The sequence below is a fragment of the Botrytis deweyae genome (genome assembly GCF_014898535.1).
Source record: "Botrytis deweyae strain B1 chromosome Unknown BDEW_001, whole genome shotgun sequence".
Lineage (NCBI taxonomy): Eukaryota > Fungi > Ascomycota > Leotiomycetes > Helotiales > Sclerotiniaceae > Botrytis > Botrytis deweyae.
In genome coordinates, this window is record NW_024066208.1 from 2,188,467 (window position 1) to 2,204,124 (window position 15,658).

The following is a 15,658-nucleotide window of genomic DNA, read 5'->3' on the forward strand; positions in this document are numbered from 1 at the left end:
TGCGTAGTACTGTGTATTTGCGGGCGGTCCTTTTCCGTCTTGGCATTGGAAATTGATGGTTAAGAGGATAATCTGCAAGGTGATGATAAAGAGAAAGTGTAAGCGAAGAAGATGGTTGTAGGTAATTTATATGATCCGGGAAAGTTTAGCGAGCGGCACAGCCACGAAACGGAGAAACACGTGATAATCTATCAACACAGGACTGCTCTCCCAAATCAGGGAGTTACTAATGGCTCTCAGTCAATATCATCCGATATCATTGTATAGGAAGGAGGGCTGCATATCCAGGGTTTAAGAAGTTCGTTTGATCTATAGACAAAAGATAAATAACTGGGCCCCAACTTTTAAGTAAACTCCATCATAACTCGTCACATCTCTCAATATAAAGACTAGCATCGCCTACCATCATATTATGCTCAGATCGCCCTTCGACTCTTTCTCCTTCCTCCTTTGCCTTGTACACCTCTAACTAAGCTACCCGCATCCAGACGATCTTGTGCATCTTGCTCATCATCATCATCCTCACTACTAGTAGCACGGTCCATATCGACATCAGTCTCATCAGTTCCGTCCAAATCCTTGCCATTATTCGCAGCAGGTTTCTTCTTCTTTTGAAAATCTTGGATATGAGCATCGGCCAAAACTTTAGTAAAAGTTCTTTGTGGACGACGGCGTGCCGAACTGGTATTGGTTTGCTGTTGTGAGAGACCACTAGTATGAGTACGCTCTCTATCAAGTACCGATGATATCTCATTTGTTTCAGCAGGGGTAATAGGCTGAGAATCAGAAGATTCTCCGGACTCCAGATCATATGGCAATGCGACATCGCGAAATGCTTTGAAACGAGCGACGTTGGAGCAGTGTTCATTCTCGACACGAAATAATGTCCACATGCCTCTACGAGTGATTTCGGAAAATCCGACAAAAAAGGATACGGTACTGCTGTGCTGGAGGTTGTGCGTATATATCGAATAAAGTATCCAATTAAATCGAAGGATTGGATCGATAATCATAGCTGCATAGTACCACCAGGTACTTTTGAATCCTCTAACATCGCGAAGAAGTGGTTTGTTAGCACCAGGTTGAAGCAGAGACCAATCCATCAAAAGATCCCAGGTACCTGTGTTTGATCAGTAAGGGATCTCGAATCATTAAAGACATAATACTCACTGACGTATACCGCATTCAATGCAGCAAAAAAGCTGAACACGATTAAATTCGTTCGGTCTCTATCTATTCTGTAGATGCTCAAAGTGACATAGTATACTATGGTCATAGCATATTTACCACCATTGACTATCATATTGATTAGCATAAGGATGTCTATGACGTTGAATTATCTGAAGTAATTGTTTACCTAAATGCGGGAACATATTTTTGGTATCACGATAACGTCGGAAGCATTGAAGTAAACGCCATATAGCTGGTAAGGTCGAAAAAAATCCAAGAAGACGAGAGTTTGTAGAATTACATTTCGTGGGATTGTGCCAGGATGTCGCATAAAGGCAGAAGAAGAGCTCTATATTCTGTTCAATGTGTGAGATTCGATCTATGATTCATTCGACGGAGAAACTTACACTCGTTAAATAGGTGAGGGAGCAATACATATCACCCAAGAAGAAATCTCTAAATTCTACGGGGTATAATCCAGCCAAAAGTAAACGCCACTATTATAGGTGAGTACGAAATGTATGTAGTAAAATGATAATGAGAGACCTACATGAGAATAAACAAACCATTTCCGGCTTCTGTGAAAAATTATAGGGGCAGGCATAAATATTATCATGACTGTCACGAAAATCAAAATGATGGGATAGTATATAAACATTTCTGGTGTCCCATAGCCAGAGAAATTGATCCACAAAAACAGTCCGAATAGAAGGATAAGAAATGCTGGAAATTCGCTAAGTTGCCGCCAATCCAGATCATGCCGAGGATCAAATTCGAAAACGAATTTGTAGTTAATTTTGTGTCGAGTCCAGACACTGCAATCGAAACAGAATAATGAAAATAAATATAAACCGAGAAAGTAACCACCGTATATTTGCAGCAGATAGCCGGTTTGAAATCGGATCGTGGGATCAGGGTGATCCAAGTATTCACTGCCGGAGATGATTCCCTGAATCGAAAAGACAGCACCAATTCCAATCAGCACCCCATTTCTGAATGCACTACCGGATTGGTCCATCGACTTTCCAACGGTTTTGCGCAATTTTCCAACAGCAATTTTATGATTACCCTTTTCAAAATATCGTGCGTACAAATCTTCAACCGTATGTATGTGCCCATCAAGTACATCGCTATTGACGAACCATGCCTTGCTAACCTTTTCCGTCATGAACCGAAGAGGGGGGTGCGCATTGGTTGCCTTGTCATATTTTTTGTTGATCTTACGAAACGCGGTCCGATTCAACAGCGCATAGGACTTTAGAAGTTCCATACCTCGGTAATGTTCTTGTAAAGCCAGCTTCAACTTTCGTTTCGCGGTTCGATAGGATACATCGTTTTCGTAAGGCCGTCTTACATAGTCGCGATTGCCGTTGGTTGCAACTCCATCGTTTGGATGAGACTTAAACTGCAACTCAGGTGAGTTTCTCATACTAGCTAATGCCCTAGAGTTGGCTCCTGGATGTGGCCCCAGTGCTGTTGCTTTTGCATTATCTACCATTCTCCCGAAAGGCGCCAGCCAAGCAATTCGATGTTCTTGAGAGGGATGCCTGTTGAGATCTTCATCTCCAGAATGTCCACGAGAAATCCTTCCCATCACTGAACGCTCGTCATCTTTACGTATTGACCTCGCATGTTCTGCGTCTGCCACTTCTTGTATCCTGCGGTTTCGCATCTCATGCAACTGTTCTCTCAAAACTTGTAATCTGATTCCCGCCTCATCCTCCTTGGACCTGTAGAAAGTTTCGACCTTTTCAAGCTCCTTATCCATCCAAGAGAGAAATTCTTGCTGACGTATTCGGACATGATCAAAGGCAACCATATCGACGTCAGGACGACTGTGGGATTTAGATAAGGGAGTGCCGACTGAGAAAATTCGCTTCAGGATCGGCTGTCCATGAATATCATGGGATTCAGCGCGCGACCCGGGTGCCCTCAGTGAAGCAAACTTAGGTCTAGTCGGACTTTCTGTTGTACCTACTTCATATGCGCTCTGATAGGCTGATAGAGGATTCCTTTCTGGGGTTCTTGATGGTACTTCAATCTCCAAAGAATTTTTCCTACTTGTGACGGTGGACATTATGCGCTCTGAGGATTCGAGGGGAGAGTCAGCTTGTATCGCTGGATCTGGAAGTTCGAAATTGTGCATGTCCATCGCAGGAGGAGTTGGCACAAAGCTGCCGTACATTCCATCATGTGCATGTTCTGTTGATACATGCCTGCTTGCGATTGGTATCGATGTAGCAGGGTTCGATGACGCCGTTTCCGCTCCAGTTCCGTGAGATGCCTCATCTTCCCTCCCAGAAGCTGATTGAGGTCGGTCGGTCGTACCATCAAACCTTCCAGACGGTTGAGGCTTTCTTGGGGCGAGAGGAGATGTAGCACCGTATATACTGCCACTTTGAGGATTCAGATTTGTTCGCGCATCTGATCGAGGGGTTGAATTTGTACGATTGGTTGCACGAGCGACTGCTTTGACCTTCTTCTTGCCTTGCTTATAATCGAGGTATTTTACGCGCCATTCTACACGATCATTAGGAGCAATTCGGGCTGAAAGATACGTAAATAGCAATGAATACCATACCAGGCACGAGGCTTTGCTCCAATTCCTTTGCAAACTTCATGGTGACTTGGTAATGATTTTGGTAGGACGAATTCGTGGTTTTGCCGTGCGGATGAGATGTTGGACAAGATATATCTCCTTATGGCTTTCTGTATCACCTCTCTACCCAAACAGATCTGAGATAATGCATAGTCAGTTCATCAGAAAAGTGTGTGACCATTACTGTGTTTGGCTCAGGGTTCTCAGTTGTTGGTTGATCAATTGAGGTTTTGGTATAACCCAAGAAATAACTTCAAGTGCTCGGGCAATTAAATAACAAGGTTCCCAAGCATCAATTCTAGATTTGGATGTTCTTATCAGAGAAGTGGAGAATGATTTTGTTTATATCAATTTTGATTGGGTGACGTTGGGAAATCATTCTGTATGGAGTGGAACAAGCCACTTTTAGCCACCTGTGGCCATTGATGTCCCCGGGGCCACCTTTAGCCACTTTTAGCCACTTTTGATTTCTGCTTGTAATGGATTATGTAATACATGATATCATGTATTGACACTACTACGATGCTACTCCGTCACCATATTTACCTACTCCTACTCCTTCATGGCTTGTGTTGACTTGAATGTTCCCATACTCTTCTAACGGGAAGTTCATTAACAGTTTTATTGTTATTGTGCCCAAGTCATGGCTCGGACTTCACATGTGTCTCTGTCCCTGCTTCTTTACCCCTGGCCAGTTCCCCCTTATTGACTCAGAACATCATAATTTGTACCCTCTATAGGTTAAAGCGGTGTGGCGGTCAAGCCTGATTCGAGGGTTAAGGTTGCTCCTAAGTTGGGCGACAGCATCCCTTTATTGATTGTTTCTTATCAATCATGATATTTTACGAGAAACGTAGAGGATTATCTTCAAATGCCATATGATTGAGTATCGACAGGTCGAACTTCTGCAATGGGTTAGAAATGCCCTGAGATCAACAGTTTTAGCAAAGTCGTCGTTTTAACCTTTTGACTAATATAATCAAGGGGATGCGAAAATCTGGGGTAGGGCTACTTCAGCCACTCAATCATCAATTGGAGATTTTTTTTCCCTATATAGAGCTCGAAGGATTCTGCACCATGAAGGGGGTGTTCCTAGGAGTGGAACATGGCTGATATGTTAAGGCTGAAACATATCCAGAAGTCCTGGAGCCAATGCTTCCATACACGTGATATCTATCACATGACTATCATGGGAAACATCACTTTTCTGTGATGTTGACATTGACTGAACTGTGTTCAATGCTAGATTTCCTGTTATGAGCGTTATCAAAAATTTGGATTCTTATCAGCTATATTTATTGTTGTATGTTTATCAGCTGTTGCCTGAAAGCTAAACTCTTCATTGCTTTCAAGTCTGCTTGGTAAAACAAATTCTTTCTTGACTTTGTTCTTCAGTTCATGTTTTCATAGTGGCATTTAACTGAGCTCTAGATGCACCCTACAACTATTGTCGATATATGGTTGTGTTGATGGACAATTATCTCTTTTCTGTGGTTCTTGCTTCACCTCTACCTTCATATCTCATAGAATCATCTCTTTGCTCTCTTTGTGCATGTCATACTCATGATCGATTTGTTTTTATTCTCTAGAACTTTATTAGCTAGTGTTTATCAAGGCATTCGCTTGTCTATCAAAAAAAAATCCTAGTCCAGATGAATATACACTCCGAACCTGGATGGAGTTTTAAGTGAATGATATGAGAATTTCTCGATGCACAAAATATCAAAAGAACTACTACTCGGGATCGAAGCATCTGCTAGAGATCGGAACTTTTTTTTCTTCAGAAAGTTTCATAGTGTATCTAGATAAGATGGGAATTCTTTTGAATTGTTTCCATGCACCCTAATTTAGAAAACTCCCTCAAGGGTAGCAGAGATTTCTTTTGAATGCCGCCTTAAAGCCTCAGGAAGATCAAACCAGTCCTCATTTCATCTACTTATCCGATTATATCACTGTTGAACTATGTCCGATCTTGTACATTGCCCTCAAGATAAACTCATCTGAATACCTCTTGCATCCTGAAATAGCTTTATAAATTCGACTACTACCTACCTAGTAGTCAATGTCTAGTCGTAGGAACTAGTCAAAATTTCACCAACCCTCAAAATAACCATTCACCTAAACTTGACCTAAGCTAGAAGCTTGTGGGTCCCTTCAACAGTATCAATTGAGCAAGTTGACCATGTGCACTCTTTCCTAGCGCTGATTCAATATCGATATCAACACCTTGTCGGCCCATTAACAGCATCAACAGCATCAAAAGCTCTTCCAATATTGGAATATCCCTTGCTACCCTGGTCAAAACTAGTTCAACAATTTTTTAGCTCCAGATTCTCAATTAACTCATAATTATGAAGGGATATAAAAGAGCTCCCTGCTTCCCCCCTTCCCTTGATCTCTCCTTTCTTTTTAGTACCAACAGCACTTCTACTCTACTCTTTTTCTCCCCTCCAATCCAATTCTACTCTTATAGCATACAATCAAGTAAGTTCAAATCCAGACTCCATCTGCACCCTTCAGATTACTCTGTCATGGAACAACAATCTACCCTCCTCACAACCTTCGTACCTGGCTCTAACTAATCGCAGAAGCTTCTTGTTTCATCATAGACATCAGCGATTGAGTCCTAGAGATCTTCTTGAGTTCTGAACGTAGGTTCCACCTTTTCATTCCCAATCCCTCCTTTACCAACCTCAGGGCCTGTCACGAGCTAATTAATCACAGTATATACATCATGAATACCATCATGCAACTCTCCGTTCTCCTCCTGGCCTTCCTCGCCCAAACTACTCTCGCCACCTGGCCTAAGCGAGGTGTCCCCTTCAACGACGTCTCCCTCATCCAACACTTCAACGGCGGCGGTTCCCAAGTCAACTGGGCCTGGAACTGGGATTCCTACATGCCAACCTCCTTCCCCACCTCCATGGAATTCATTCCTTGTCTCTGGTCCGATTCCTCCGATCACACCTCCGTTTGGGCCGCCAACGTCAATGCTGCCATTGCTCGTGGTACCGGTCACATCATGGCATTCAATGAACCCGATGCATGTGGAGGAGGTCAATCATGCATGAGCCCTCAACAAGCTGTCAATGCCTGGAAGACCTACATTCAACCTTTTGCAGGCCGTGCTGCATTGGGTGCTCCCCAAGTTACAAATGGTCCTAGCGGATTGCCTTGGTTACAATCTTTCTTGAGCTTATGCACAGGCTGCCAGATTGACTTTGTGCCAATTCATTGGTATGAGAGTGTTGGAGGTCAAAATTACTTGGCGGACTTTTATAACTATGTTGGTGCTGCTTATGCGGCTGGTGGAAATCGTCCAATCTGGGTTACTGAGGTATGATATTCTTTCCTTTTCATCCCCTTCTTTTCTTTGTCGCAGCTTCTCTTGTCCATTGTTCCCTGCCATTACAAGCGATTCCCCATAACAAACTATTCTCACCATTCCATGAATTACTCCATCATCATTCATTTAAACACACATTTCCCCCTCCGCATTCCCTCTCCCCAAATCCCAACTCCACATCCGCAGCCCTAAACCATCCTTTCATCTGATCATCCGCTAACCCTCCTCCCTCACAGTTCGCTCTCTGGGACCCAGCCACAGAAGCCCAGCAAGAAAATTTCATCGCCCAAGTCATGCCCTGGATGGATAATCTCTCCTGGGTCTCCCGCTATTCCTGGTTCATGTGCACCTCCGACTACAACCTCGAGCCGCAAGGTTCCTTATGCAATGCAGATGGAAGTCTCAGCAATTTGGGAAATGATTATACCTATTCTCCTTTTTAAGCGTAGGATGCTGCTGTGGCGGAGGGGTAATGAGAGAGTGAACGGGGTCACGAAAATTTCGTTTGTTGAAAATCATGATTGATGATTGCGTGGAAAATTGATAGATAATAGATACCGATATGCTATCGCTATTGTAGCTAGCTTTTGGCAGCTTTATAGATAGGAAGGCTTGAATAATCTTGCTAGTTTTAGCTTTATATTCGGCTTTAAATTCAACAGATTTGTTTCCTACAAATTTTCGATAGTTTTTGCTGGTTTGATGTTGTGAAGTTTGTTGTTGATCATGGCGTGACTTTTGACATGTTTGTGGAGGGGAAGGATGCGAGATGCTTCGTTGGCAGGGGGAGTCAGTAGTATCTATTTGTCTGGAGAGCTGAAGCGGTAGGTTCCAGTACACTCATGCAATTGAAATTGTTGTCGCTGAATTCCACGAGCCTATGAGTTTCACTAACGATATACATCATGAACTTTAACTTTACTTTCTTTAGGGTTTCCTTGAATTGTGCTAAGTCCCCCAATATCATGCTACCATTCCATCATATATAGTGGCTATCAAAGATCCCACCTTCTCCTGGTAAGAGTATCAAGACAGACTACGCATGCATCGATCGTAAGTTTTAGTAACTAGCTATGGAGAACGGATATAAAGAATCGTCATCGTGCAGTTTCATATATCTCCAAATCTGCATCTATTTATATCAGAATTGGTGTCTCGAATCTTCATCAAATCTCTACAATTCTAAGACGGAGGATTTATTCCCAAGTATGAAAATGGAATGTTAAATGTAATCTTACTAAAGCTATACACTCAAATTCCAATATTTTCCAACAAAATCAGATTTCCATTAAACTCAATATATCCAGGTATCAATTGAAAGCCACAGATATTCATACCTATCAAAATATCCAAGTGCATCGTCCAGCACATAAATTCTACGAAGCACTCGCAGATGGAAATTGATATTCATGAACGCTATTAGGGAATAAGTTTACTTTCTCTTCAAATAAAGCTTCAATACCCAGAACTCATAAATACTATACCTCTCTCACATAACCAGAAGTATTTTGCTCGATCAATTCCCTAGCGACAAAAATGAAAATCATATGACTCTCTCCGACAAAAGGTTTTGTTGCACATCTGAACGGTCTCTGCGACGCATTTGGAAAAAGTGATATGGAACTGGAATAAGAATAGAGTGGGAGCTTATTCTCGGTGTGCAACTCAGAGTTCGGTATGGTACCGGAAGCTGATGAAGAGAAAGGGGCGGGGTTGAGGTGGTGGGTGGGACGAGGAAGTATATTTGGAGTACTGATGAATGTGGAAGTAGAGGATCAAAAGGATAAAAGGATAAAAAGGATGAATAAAGGTTGTGTAAAGTATTCAAGAGTTGTTGCAGTCGAAGAGGTAGGGAATGAGAATATTTGGCATTTGAATGGCTTTTGATTGAAGAGAGAGAAAATGAGTATGGAGCTTGTAGAAATTGATGCGAGAGTCACCCACCGATTGTGCGTTGTAGAGTACGAAGATACGCGGCAAGGGAAATTCCCTTTTCAGAATAACGAACAGAGGTAATCAAAGAGTTTGATACTGATGAAATGTAACATAATTTATGCTCTCCTGGCCACTTCCCGCCCAGTAACATCAGTCTTCACCCATGACCACCGAACACCCAAAGACACTGTTCTCGTTGGCCTCATCTTTCTCAAATGATACATACCCATCATAACACATTTTCTCAAATGGATTCTCTTCCAATCCACAACGGTCTCTTTCTTCACCACTGATGTAATTACTCACTACCCCAAAACCTATGACTGGTAGTATATCCAGCCTTTCTCCCCCCTCCATGTCACCGCTTTGCTCGAGAGACCCCAACCCTAATGTACCCGTATAACTAACAGCAGGCCGTCCGTCTACACCTAAACTCCCGGTCGGTTTGAGACATTCGAACCAATCTTCTGATTGAGAAACCAAATCTCCAGAAAACTGCGAGTATTTAGACATGCATTTTTTGAACAAGGCGTTGCCTTTCCCTGCCGACGGGCCGGTGAAGGATTCACGAATCCCGTAAAGTTTTGTCTCTTTCTCGAAATCTATGACTGAGGAACTATATTCGTGTCTTTTGTCAATGGGGAATGTTTCTTTCCCTTTTCCTTTTGAGTCTTTTGGAAATTCATCTTTTTCGGCCGCGTTGTTAACACCATCAATACCCCCCAAACAGAATATCACTCTCTCCAGACCCGTCCAATTTCCAATAGGACTTAACGCTAAACCATCATATCCTAAGATCCTGTGTCCCACTCCGGGGAGATCGAGATCAAAAGCCAAGTATCTGATTTCTTTATCAATCTCAGACCCCGTTAACAAATCTAACACATCATTGACTGGAAAATGGAGAGTTTCCGCGAATATACCTGCTTTCAAATCTTTGGGCTCGTTTCCATTCCAGTTAGTGTTATGTTTGAAATATTGATCTTCTACATGTGAAGTGAAGTACAATATGTCAACTGAGGGATTGATGTAAAATCCTCGAGTAATCTCATAATTGCCATCAATGAGAAGACCATTTTCATCAAGATCTTCATCATCAAACAGATCCTCACCTAGATAACGAGGCTCGTTACTCATAATGCGGTATTTGAGAAGCGCTATTGCTCGTGAGCTAGAACATGTGTGCAAAAGAGGGGGGATTCGAGAGAGGGGGGTAATGTTAATGCTCCCCGCGTTTCCTCTATGTGGCGAAATTGATGTATCTAGATTCTCGGGAGGTATCCAGTGAGTCAAAATAGGAATGGTACGAGGGTGTAGAGCTGCGAAAGACCAGATTTCTGACTGAATTTCCACTGGTAAGAGTGGAAATTGATGAAATTTGGGGACTGTTGATGACAGTTCTGTATCCGCAGATTCGGTGATGGACTGCTGAAGACGTAGATCTTGCATAGAACGGCATTGATAGCATTTGCTAAATGGAAAACTGTTACAAGTAACTTCGGGCACGGAGGGATGCCTGAATCCACGTCCAAATCCGGGTCGGTAAAATGAGATATTTGTCAACCCTCTTGCGCCAATCCGTGACTCATTACAAGCGCGTTGGTGACAACCACCCCTTCTTCGACTGTACGTCTTGCTAACTATTGGCATGATGGAACGATGAAGGGAGATGAAATCATCTGGTGGGGTAGAGGTATTTATATCATGGTACTGAGAGATAAGCGAGCGGCACGGACATCACACGACTTTCACGTGTGTGTTACTTAATTCTAGAGCGAGACTCCATCACCTTCGTCTGTCCAACCAAAAGTCATGTTCAAAGGCCATGGTTTGACTGGTAATCTCGCTTTGCCTTGACATAACATTTGATACATGTAGTCGGAACTCGAGACACAAGATAATTACTTCTTAGTGAAGCCGAAGCAACGAAAGCCAAACTGCATCTTTCATCATTAATCATACATGTCTTGATATAGTTCTAAAACCCCAGCGCATCATTCAATAAGAGTATTCTTCCAGATCAAATCATTTTCCATCATCGTTTCCCTCTCCTTTTCGATAACAAATACAGAGTGAAATCTACAGTGTACAGCAGGTAACCACTCCCCCATACATATACAAACGAGGGACCGAATCTTCTAAACTACATAGACCAAGAAAATTGTCATACTTTCGATAAGTCATGAATACTCTTGTAGTTTAATAATAGCGGCCGCTACTAATATCTACTCGACTGAGTGACGTAGTTACAGTACAGCAAGCCCAGTGTGGCTTCAGGGTTCCCTCGCCAGGTTCTTCTTTTGCCATTTTGACCAACTTCTTTTTCCTCTTCTTATTGTCTTATTCAATTTGCTTCTTTTTGGATTGACTAATTTTTGAATGAGTATGGTTGTTGAGCTTTGGCTCATGGTAACGGTTCAGTCGGGACGAATAGAATTAACCGAGATGGAGTTAGCTCGAAAAATAGTGGATCATATTTTCATTTAGCGAAGCTTGAAATTATGCCAACTAAGTCGGGTACCCTACTTTCGGGCCACCCCTGTTTTGGGCCACCCTTTCACACCAAAAATCACTTTTTAGGCCTATTAATATCTCTATCAATATATAATATAATTTAATGAAAATTTATATATATATAATTTAGATCGATTTAAGCCTATTCTGAAATTTTCAGATTTTTAGGATTTTTCTATATCGAGATCTAGAGCTTCAAAATATCGATTTTTTAATTTGTATAGGAATTACATATAAATTTAGAAATTTTATAAAATCTTTAATAACTTTTTAATAACAATTATTAAAAGAAAACCATAGATATTTTTGAGATATTTAAACTTGAATCTATATAGAAATTCAAAAAAAAATTCAAAAAAATTAACAGATATAAAAATATAGTATACAGTGAGTTTAGAGTAATATAAATAATCCCTGTCATTTTGAGAGTATCCCTATAAGTATTTATTTATAATAGATTTTCTATTTTTTCTGAATCTATTAGATTGAATATATCATAAATTTATAATAAAATTTTACAATTTATTTTTAGCAATTTTTATTAAAAAGTTATTAAAGATTTTATAGAATTTCTAAATTTGTATGTGATTTTTATACAAATTAAAAAATCAATATTTTGAAGCTTTAGATCTCAATACAGAAAAATCCTAAAAATCTGAAAATTTCAGAATAAATTTAGATCGATTTAAATTATATATATATAAATTTTCAATAAATTCTATCCATAAATAAGAAAGTTAAAAATTTCATTTTTGGTATAAAAAGTGGTTGAAAAGTGGCCCAAAACAGGGGTGGCCCGAAAGTAGGGTACCCGACTTAATAAGCATATTGTAAACGCATGGATCCATAGGCCAGATTATAAGATTTCCTCTCTGACCCACTAGAAATGATGAGAACAACTATTTCGTTCCACTTATGTATTCATAGATATTCTATCTCAGAAATAATATACTACTGGAAATATACACGTTGCTCTAGTCACAGCAAACAGAGAATGATTTCGGGAAGTGAAAAGTCACTTCGAATATTTGACCGGAGGTCGTTTTTGACTGCAGCGACCACATTCTAGTCATTATTGCTAGCAAATATTTCCTGACGATGTGAATCGTTGGTAGTATTCGATGCCTCTGGCTTTTTCAATTTTTTGTATGATCTGGTACTCTTTAAAAACATTACGTGGCTCCTCACTGCTCAGATTCATCTGGATACGGTATTTCGCCAGTCACCAATTTTCACGAAATAGCATGAGAATAGCTAGGAAGTCCATAGCAACAAACATAACATATCTAATAATTACTTCTTTTCTACACTAAATCTCGGAAACTTGCACTTAATTGTAACCAATCCGAACCATCCCATATTTTTATCCATAGATTTCCGCAACACTTTTCATATCCAATTATTCCTTTGCTTCCTTCCTTATATAGGTATTCAAGGTTTCATCCATACAAGATTGATTGTCGTAGTCTGCGTTACCCATCCATTTCTTGCTTAGTCACTCACAAACATCCCACCATGCCATCCATACGTGTAGCTCAATCTCCTTCCCATGCTCCATGCTCCTTGCAAGATGAAAAGGGATCTTAGCCGTACTACCCGGAGAATGCGGCTCATGGACCTGTATGCCATGTCTTCCTTCATATTCTTCAGTCGAAGGCGGAGTGAATTGACATGCCGAGCCATCAAGTTTGTGTACGCTAAAGCCCATTGCTACCATAGCGTAATTGAACTCGGTCCAAGGTAGATCCCCTGGAATCTTACTCTCAGACGGTTGGAAAAAGAGAACTTTGAACACTTTCAGAGCTCTCGCTTTGAGCTTGTAGATTTGTTCTTTGGGCTTGGACGGTAATACCTCTGAGGTATCTTCAACAATGCTCACAGAAGAAGTAGGTTCTCCGCGGGTTTTTGGCTTGATTTTCTCTCGAGGAGCAACAAAGCTGGATATTAGCTCATTAGTAGAGAACTGCGGTATGGTAGGAGCTTGGAAGCTTTTAGGAAAGACTCTTACTGGTCTGCTTGGCGCAATCCAATCAGGTGTCCTCTCTACAGTCCGAACATTGGTAAATATATGGCCAACACTCTTATTCAAAGTCCTGCGGGAGACTCGGCGATATTCAAAATCTAGCTTAGTCCAGAATAGTCTAGTCTTCCCTCAGCACTTTGCATTGCCTCCGTAACCTTCTTGATTCGCCGCTGGTCACATGGATAGAGGTACCTTCCATCAGTAGGGTCTCCTAGCGCTTTCAATGACTCAAAAGCAAATGTTAAATAATGTTGAGTCCTTTGTAATTCTGAACAATTGTCTCGCAAGTCATTTTTGAGCCAGTCTTTGTGTGTTCCCATGTCTATTGGAAAACCTGTTGCCCATGGTAGATAAAGATCTAGCTAATGTCCAAGTCGAATAATTAGTCCCAAATCAGAAAGTACTAGGGATACCCACGGTGTGATTTTTGCCTTTAATTCGAGATACTGTTCAATCATTTGCTCGATCTCGTCCATGATTGCAGGTAAACTTAGGGACGTCTTTTTTTCTCGAGAAAATATTGTCTCGAAAAGCTTAATCATAAGATCTTCACTCTTAGAAAATCCTCTGTCAACTCGTTGAGTAGCTTCTTCGCAACCAGAAATTTCCGATCCTCGATGGAACTCGTCGCGAAAAATTAGGGAAGCTGGAAGTCCCTGAGTCAAGTTATTCTTAGATCTTGCTTGTATGAATTCGAGCACGCTTTTGAAGCTCAACAACTCCTTTGAAAACTTCTCTGGTAGACAATTTCCCGGATGAATGAAAGCGACACATTTGCTTTGAAGCATAGCTAGACGCTCGAGTTGTTTGCTATTATATCCCAGCTCATTAAGTCAAAATATGCATCCACCACCACACGCCGAGTGACACCTTCCCAGAATTCTGGCGTGCCTACAAATAAACCAGCTCTACCCTCATCATTTAGTACTCTCTCTAGTCTATGGTCACTTGCTTCCATCATAGCATCAGCGAAGATACCGGGACCCTCCCTCAAATCGTGGATATAATCTTCCGCACTAAGTCGCTTGGCAGTGACTACAGCTCGCAGACGATTGAAATCCAGCTCGGAGGGCAATCGATATGGCGTCTCCATGACTATTGAAGCTATCGTTGTATCATCGGAAGTTTTTACCAGTAGCGGTGGCTCTGGTTCAACAGGAAGCATCCATATTGTGGCAATTTCAATGTCCTGGAGAAGCGCCTGACACCAATTCACAAGGAACAAATAAAGATTGTACTGTATTTCAAAAATCAGTAAACCCCTCATGTGGCAAATATTGAAACCCTGCCAAGATCCTTTCCTTCATCTTTTTGTCTGTCCACTCAACTAGCCGTCCATAAGTCTCCACCGACTCTCCTTCGAGCAGTAAAGTATGATCCTTCAAAAACTATAAGGATAAAAAACCACCGACAACACCCAAGTCTGCTACCCTGAGATCTGCGTTCGCAAAGAGATGAGGATAATTTCGACCTCGAGAATTGATCAGTAGGAGCAGACTTCACCTTAGTGAGATCTTCGACGTTCAGGTGTGGATGTAGAAAATCATTTCAATGACTCAGGATTTCAGAGTTCGACTGAATAGAAGAAGTCGGATCTTTGTTGTTAATATATAGATGTAAGTTTAAAAGCTCAGAGTGAGTAGTCCTTGGTTCCAGTGTAGAGAGTGAATATCTTGTTCTTCTTCAAATCCTCATGGGCAAAGAATTAGATTAACACATTTGAGGGAAAAAAAATATTAACAAGAACACAAAGAGTTCGCAACAGTTTATAGTCAGTCCAGCATGAGCATATTCATTCAGTCACCATGAGGTCATATCTGAAGATAATCCCATATAGCATTCAAAATCCCAAAGGGCTCAGGAGTTGGGGAAATACAATAACATAATACTTTCTACCCCAAGCAAACATGCTGCAGGATCAAGAAACAATACAGTGATGTGTGGAAAACTTGATGATTCATTGCAGGTAAAGATATCAAGTGATGGAAGAAGGTCAGTTTGATCCCTCCAGACACTTGACAGGGCAATACTCTTTCCTCATACCAATGTGAAGATACTCTTCTAACCAGAA

At 41.2% G+C, this 15,658-nt stretch overlaps 4 protein-coding genes across 4 annotated transcripts; 1 reads left to right on the forward strand and 3 right to left on the reverse strand.

Annotated features, from left to right (window-relative positions):
• Positions 1-281: 281 nt before the first annotated feature.
• On the reverse strand, positions 282-4,050 carry EAE98_000656 (uncharacterized protein). Its single transcript, XM_038948274.1, has 6 exons — positions 3,752-4,050; positions 1,721-3,690; positions 1,578-1,667; positions 1,358-1,526; positions 1,171-1,296; positions 282-1,120 (listed from the first exon to the last, which is right to left on the reverse strand). The coding sequence occupies exons 1-6, from the start codon at positions 3,789-3,791 to the stop codon at positions 417-419; spliced, it is 3,099 nt and encodes a 1,032-aa protein (XP_038815951.1). The 5' UTR covers positions 3,792-4,050; the 3' UTR covers positions 282-416.
• A 2,453-nt stretch (positions 4,051-6,503) lies between these two features.
• EAE98_000657 (uncharacterized protein) lies at positions 6,504-7,558 on the forward strand (the record flags this gene model as incomplete). Its single annotated transcript, XM_038948275.1, has 2 exons — positions 6,504-7,106; positions 7,352-7,558. The coding sequence occupies 2 exons, from the start codon at positions 6,504-6,506 to the stop codon at positions 7,556-7,558; spliced, it is 810 nt and encodes a 269-aa protein (XP_038815952.1).
• A 1,642-nt stretch (positions 7,559-9,200) lies between these two features.
• EAE98_000658 (uncharacterized protein) lies at positions 9,201-10,700 on the reverse strand (the record flags this gene model as incomplete). Its single annotated transcript, XM_038948276.1, has 1 exon — positions 9,201-10,700. One exon carries the CDS (start codon positions 10,698-10,700, stop codon positions 9,201-9,203), a length of 1,500 nt encoding a protein of 499 aa, XP_038815953.1.
• Positions 10,701-13,059: 2,359 nt separating this feature from the next.
• EAE98_000659 (uncharacterized protein) lies at positions 13,060-14,680 on the reverse strand (the record flags this gene model as incomplete). Its single annotated transcript, XM_038948277.1, has 3 exons — positions 13,060-13,705; positions 14,005-14,243; positions 14,483-14,680. 3 exons carry the CDS (start codon positions 14,678-14,680, stop codon positions 13,060-13,062), a joined length of 1,083 nt encoding a protein of 360 aa, XP_038815954.1.
• Positions 14,681-15,658: the final 978 nt, after the last annotated feature.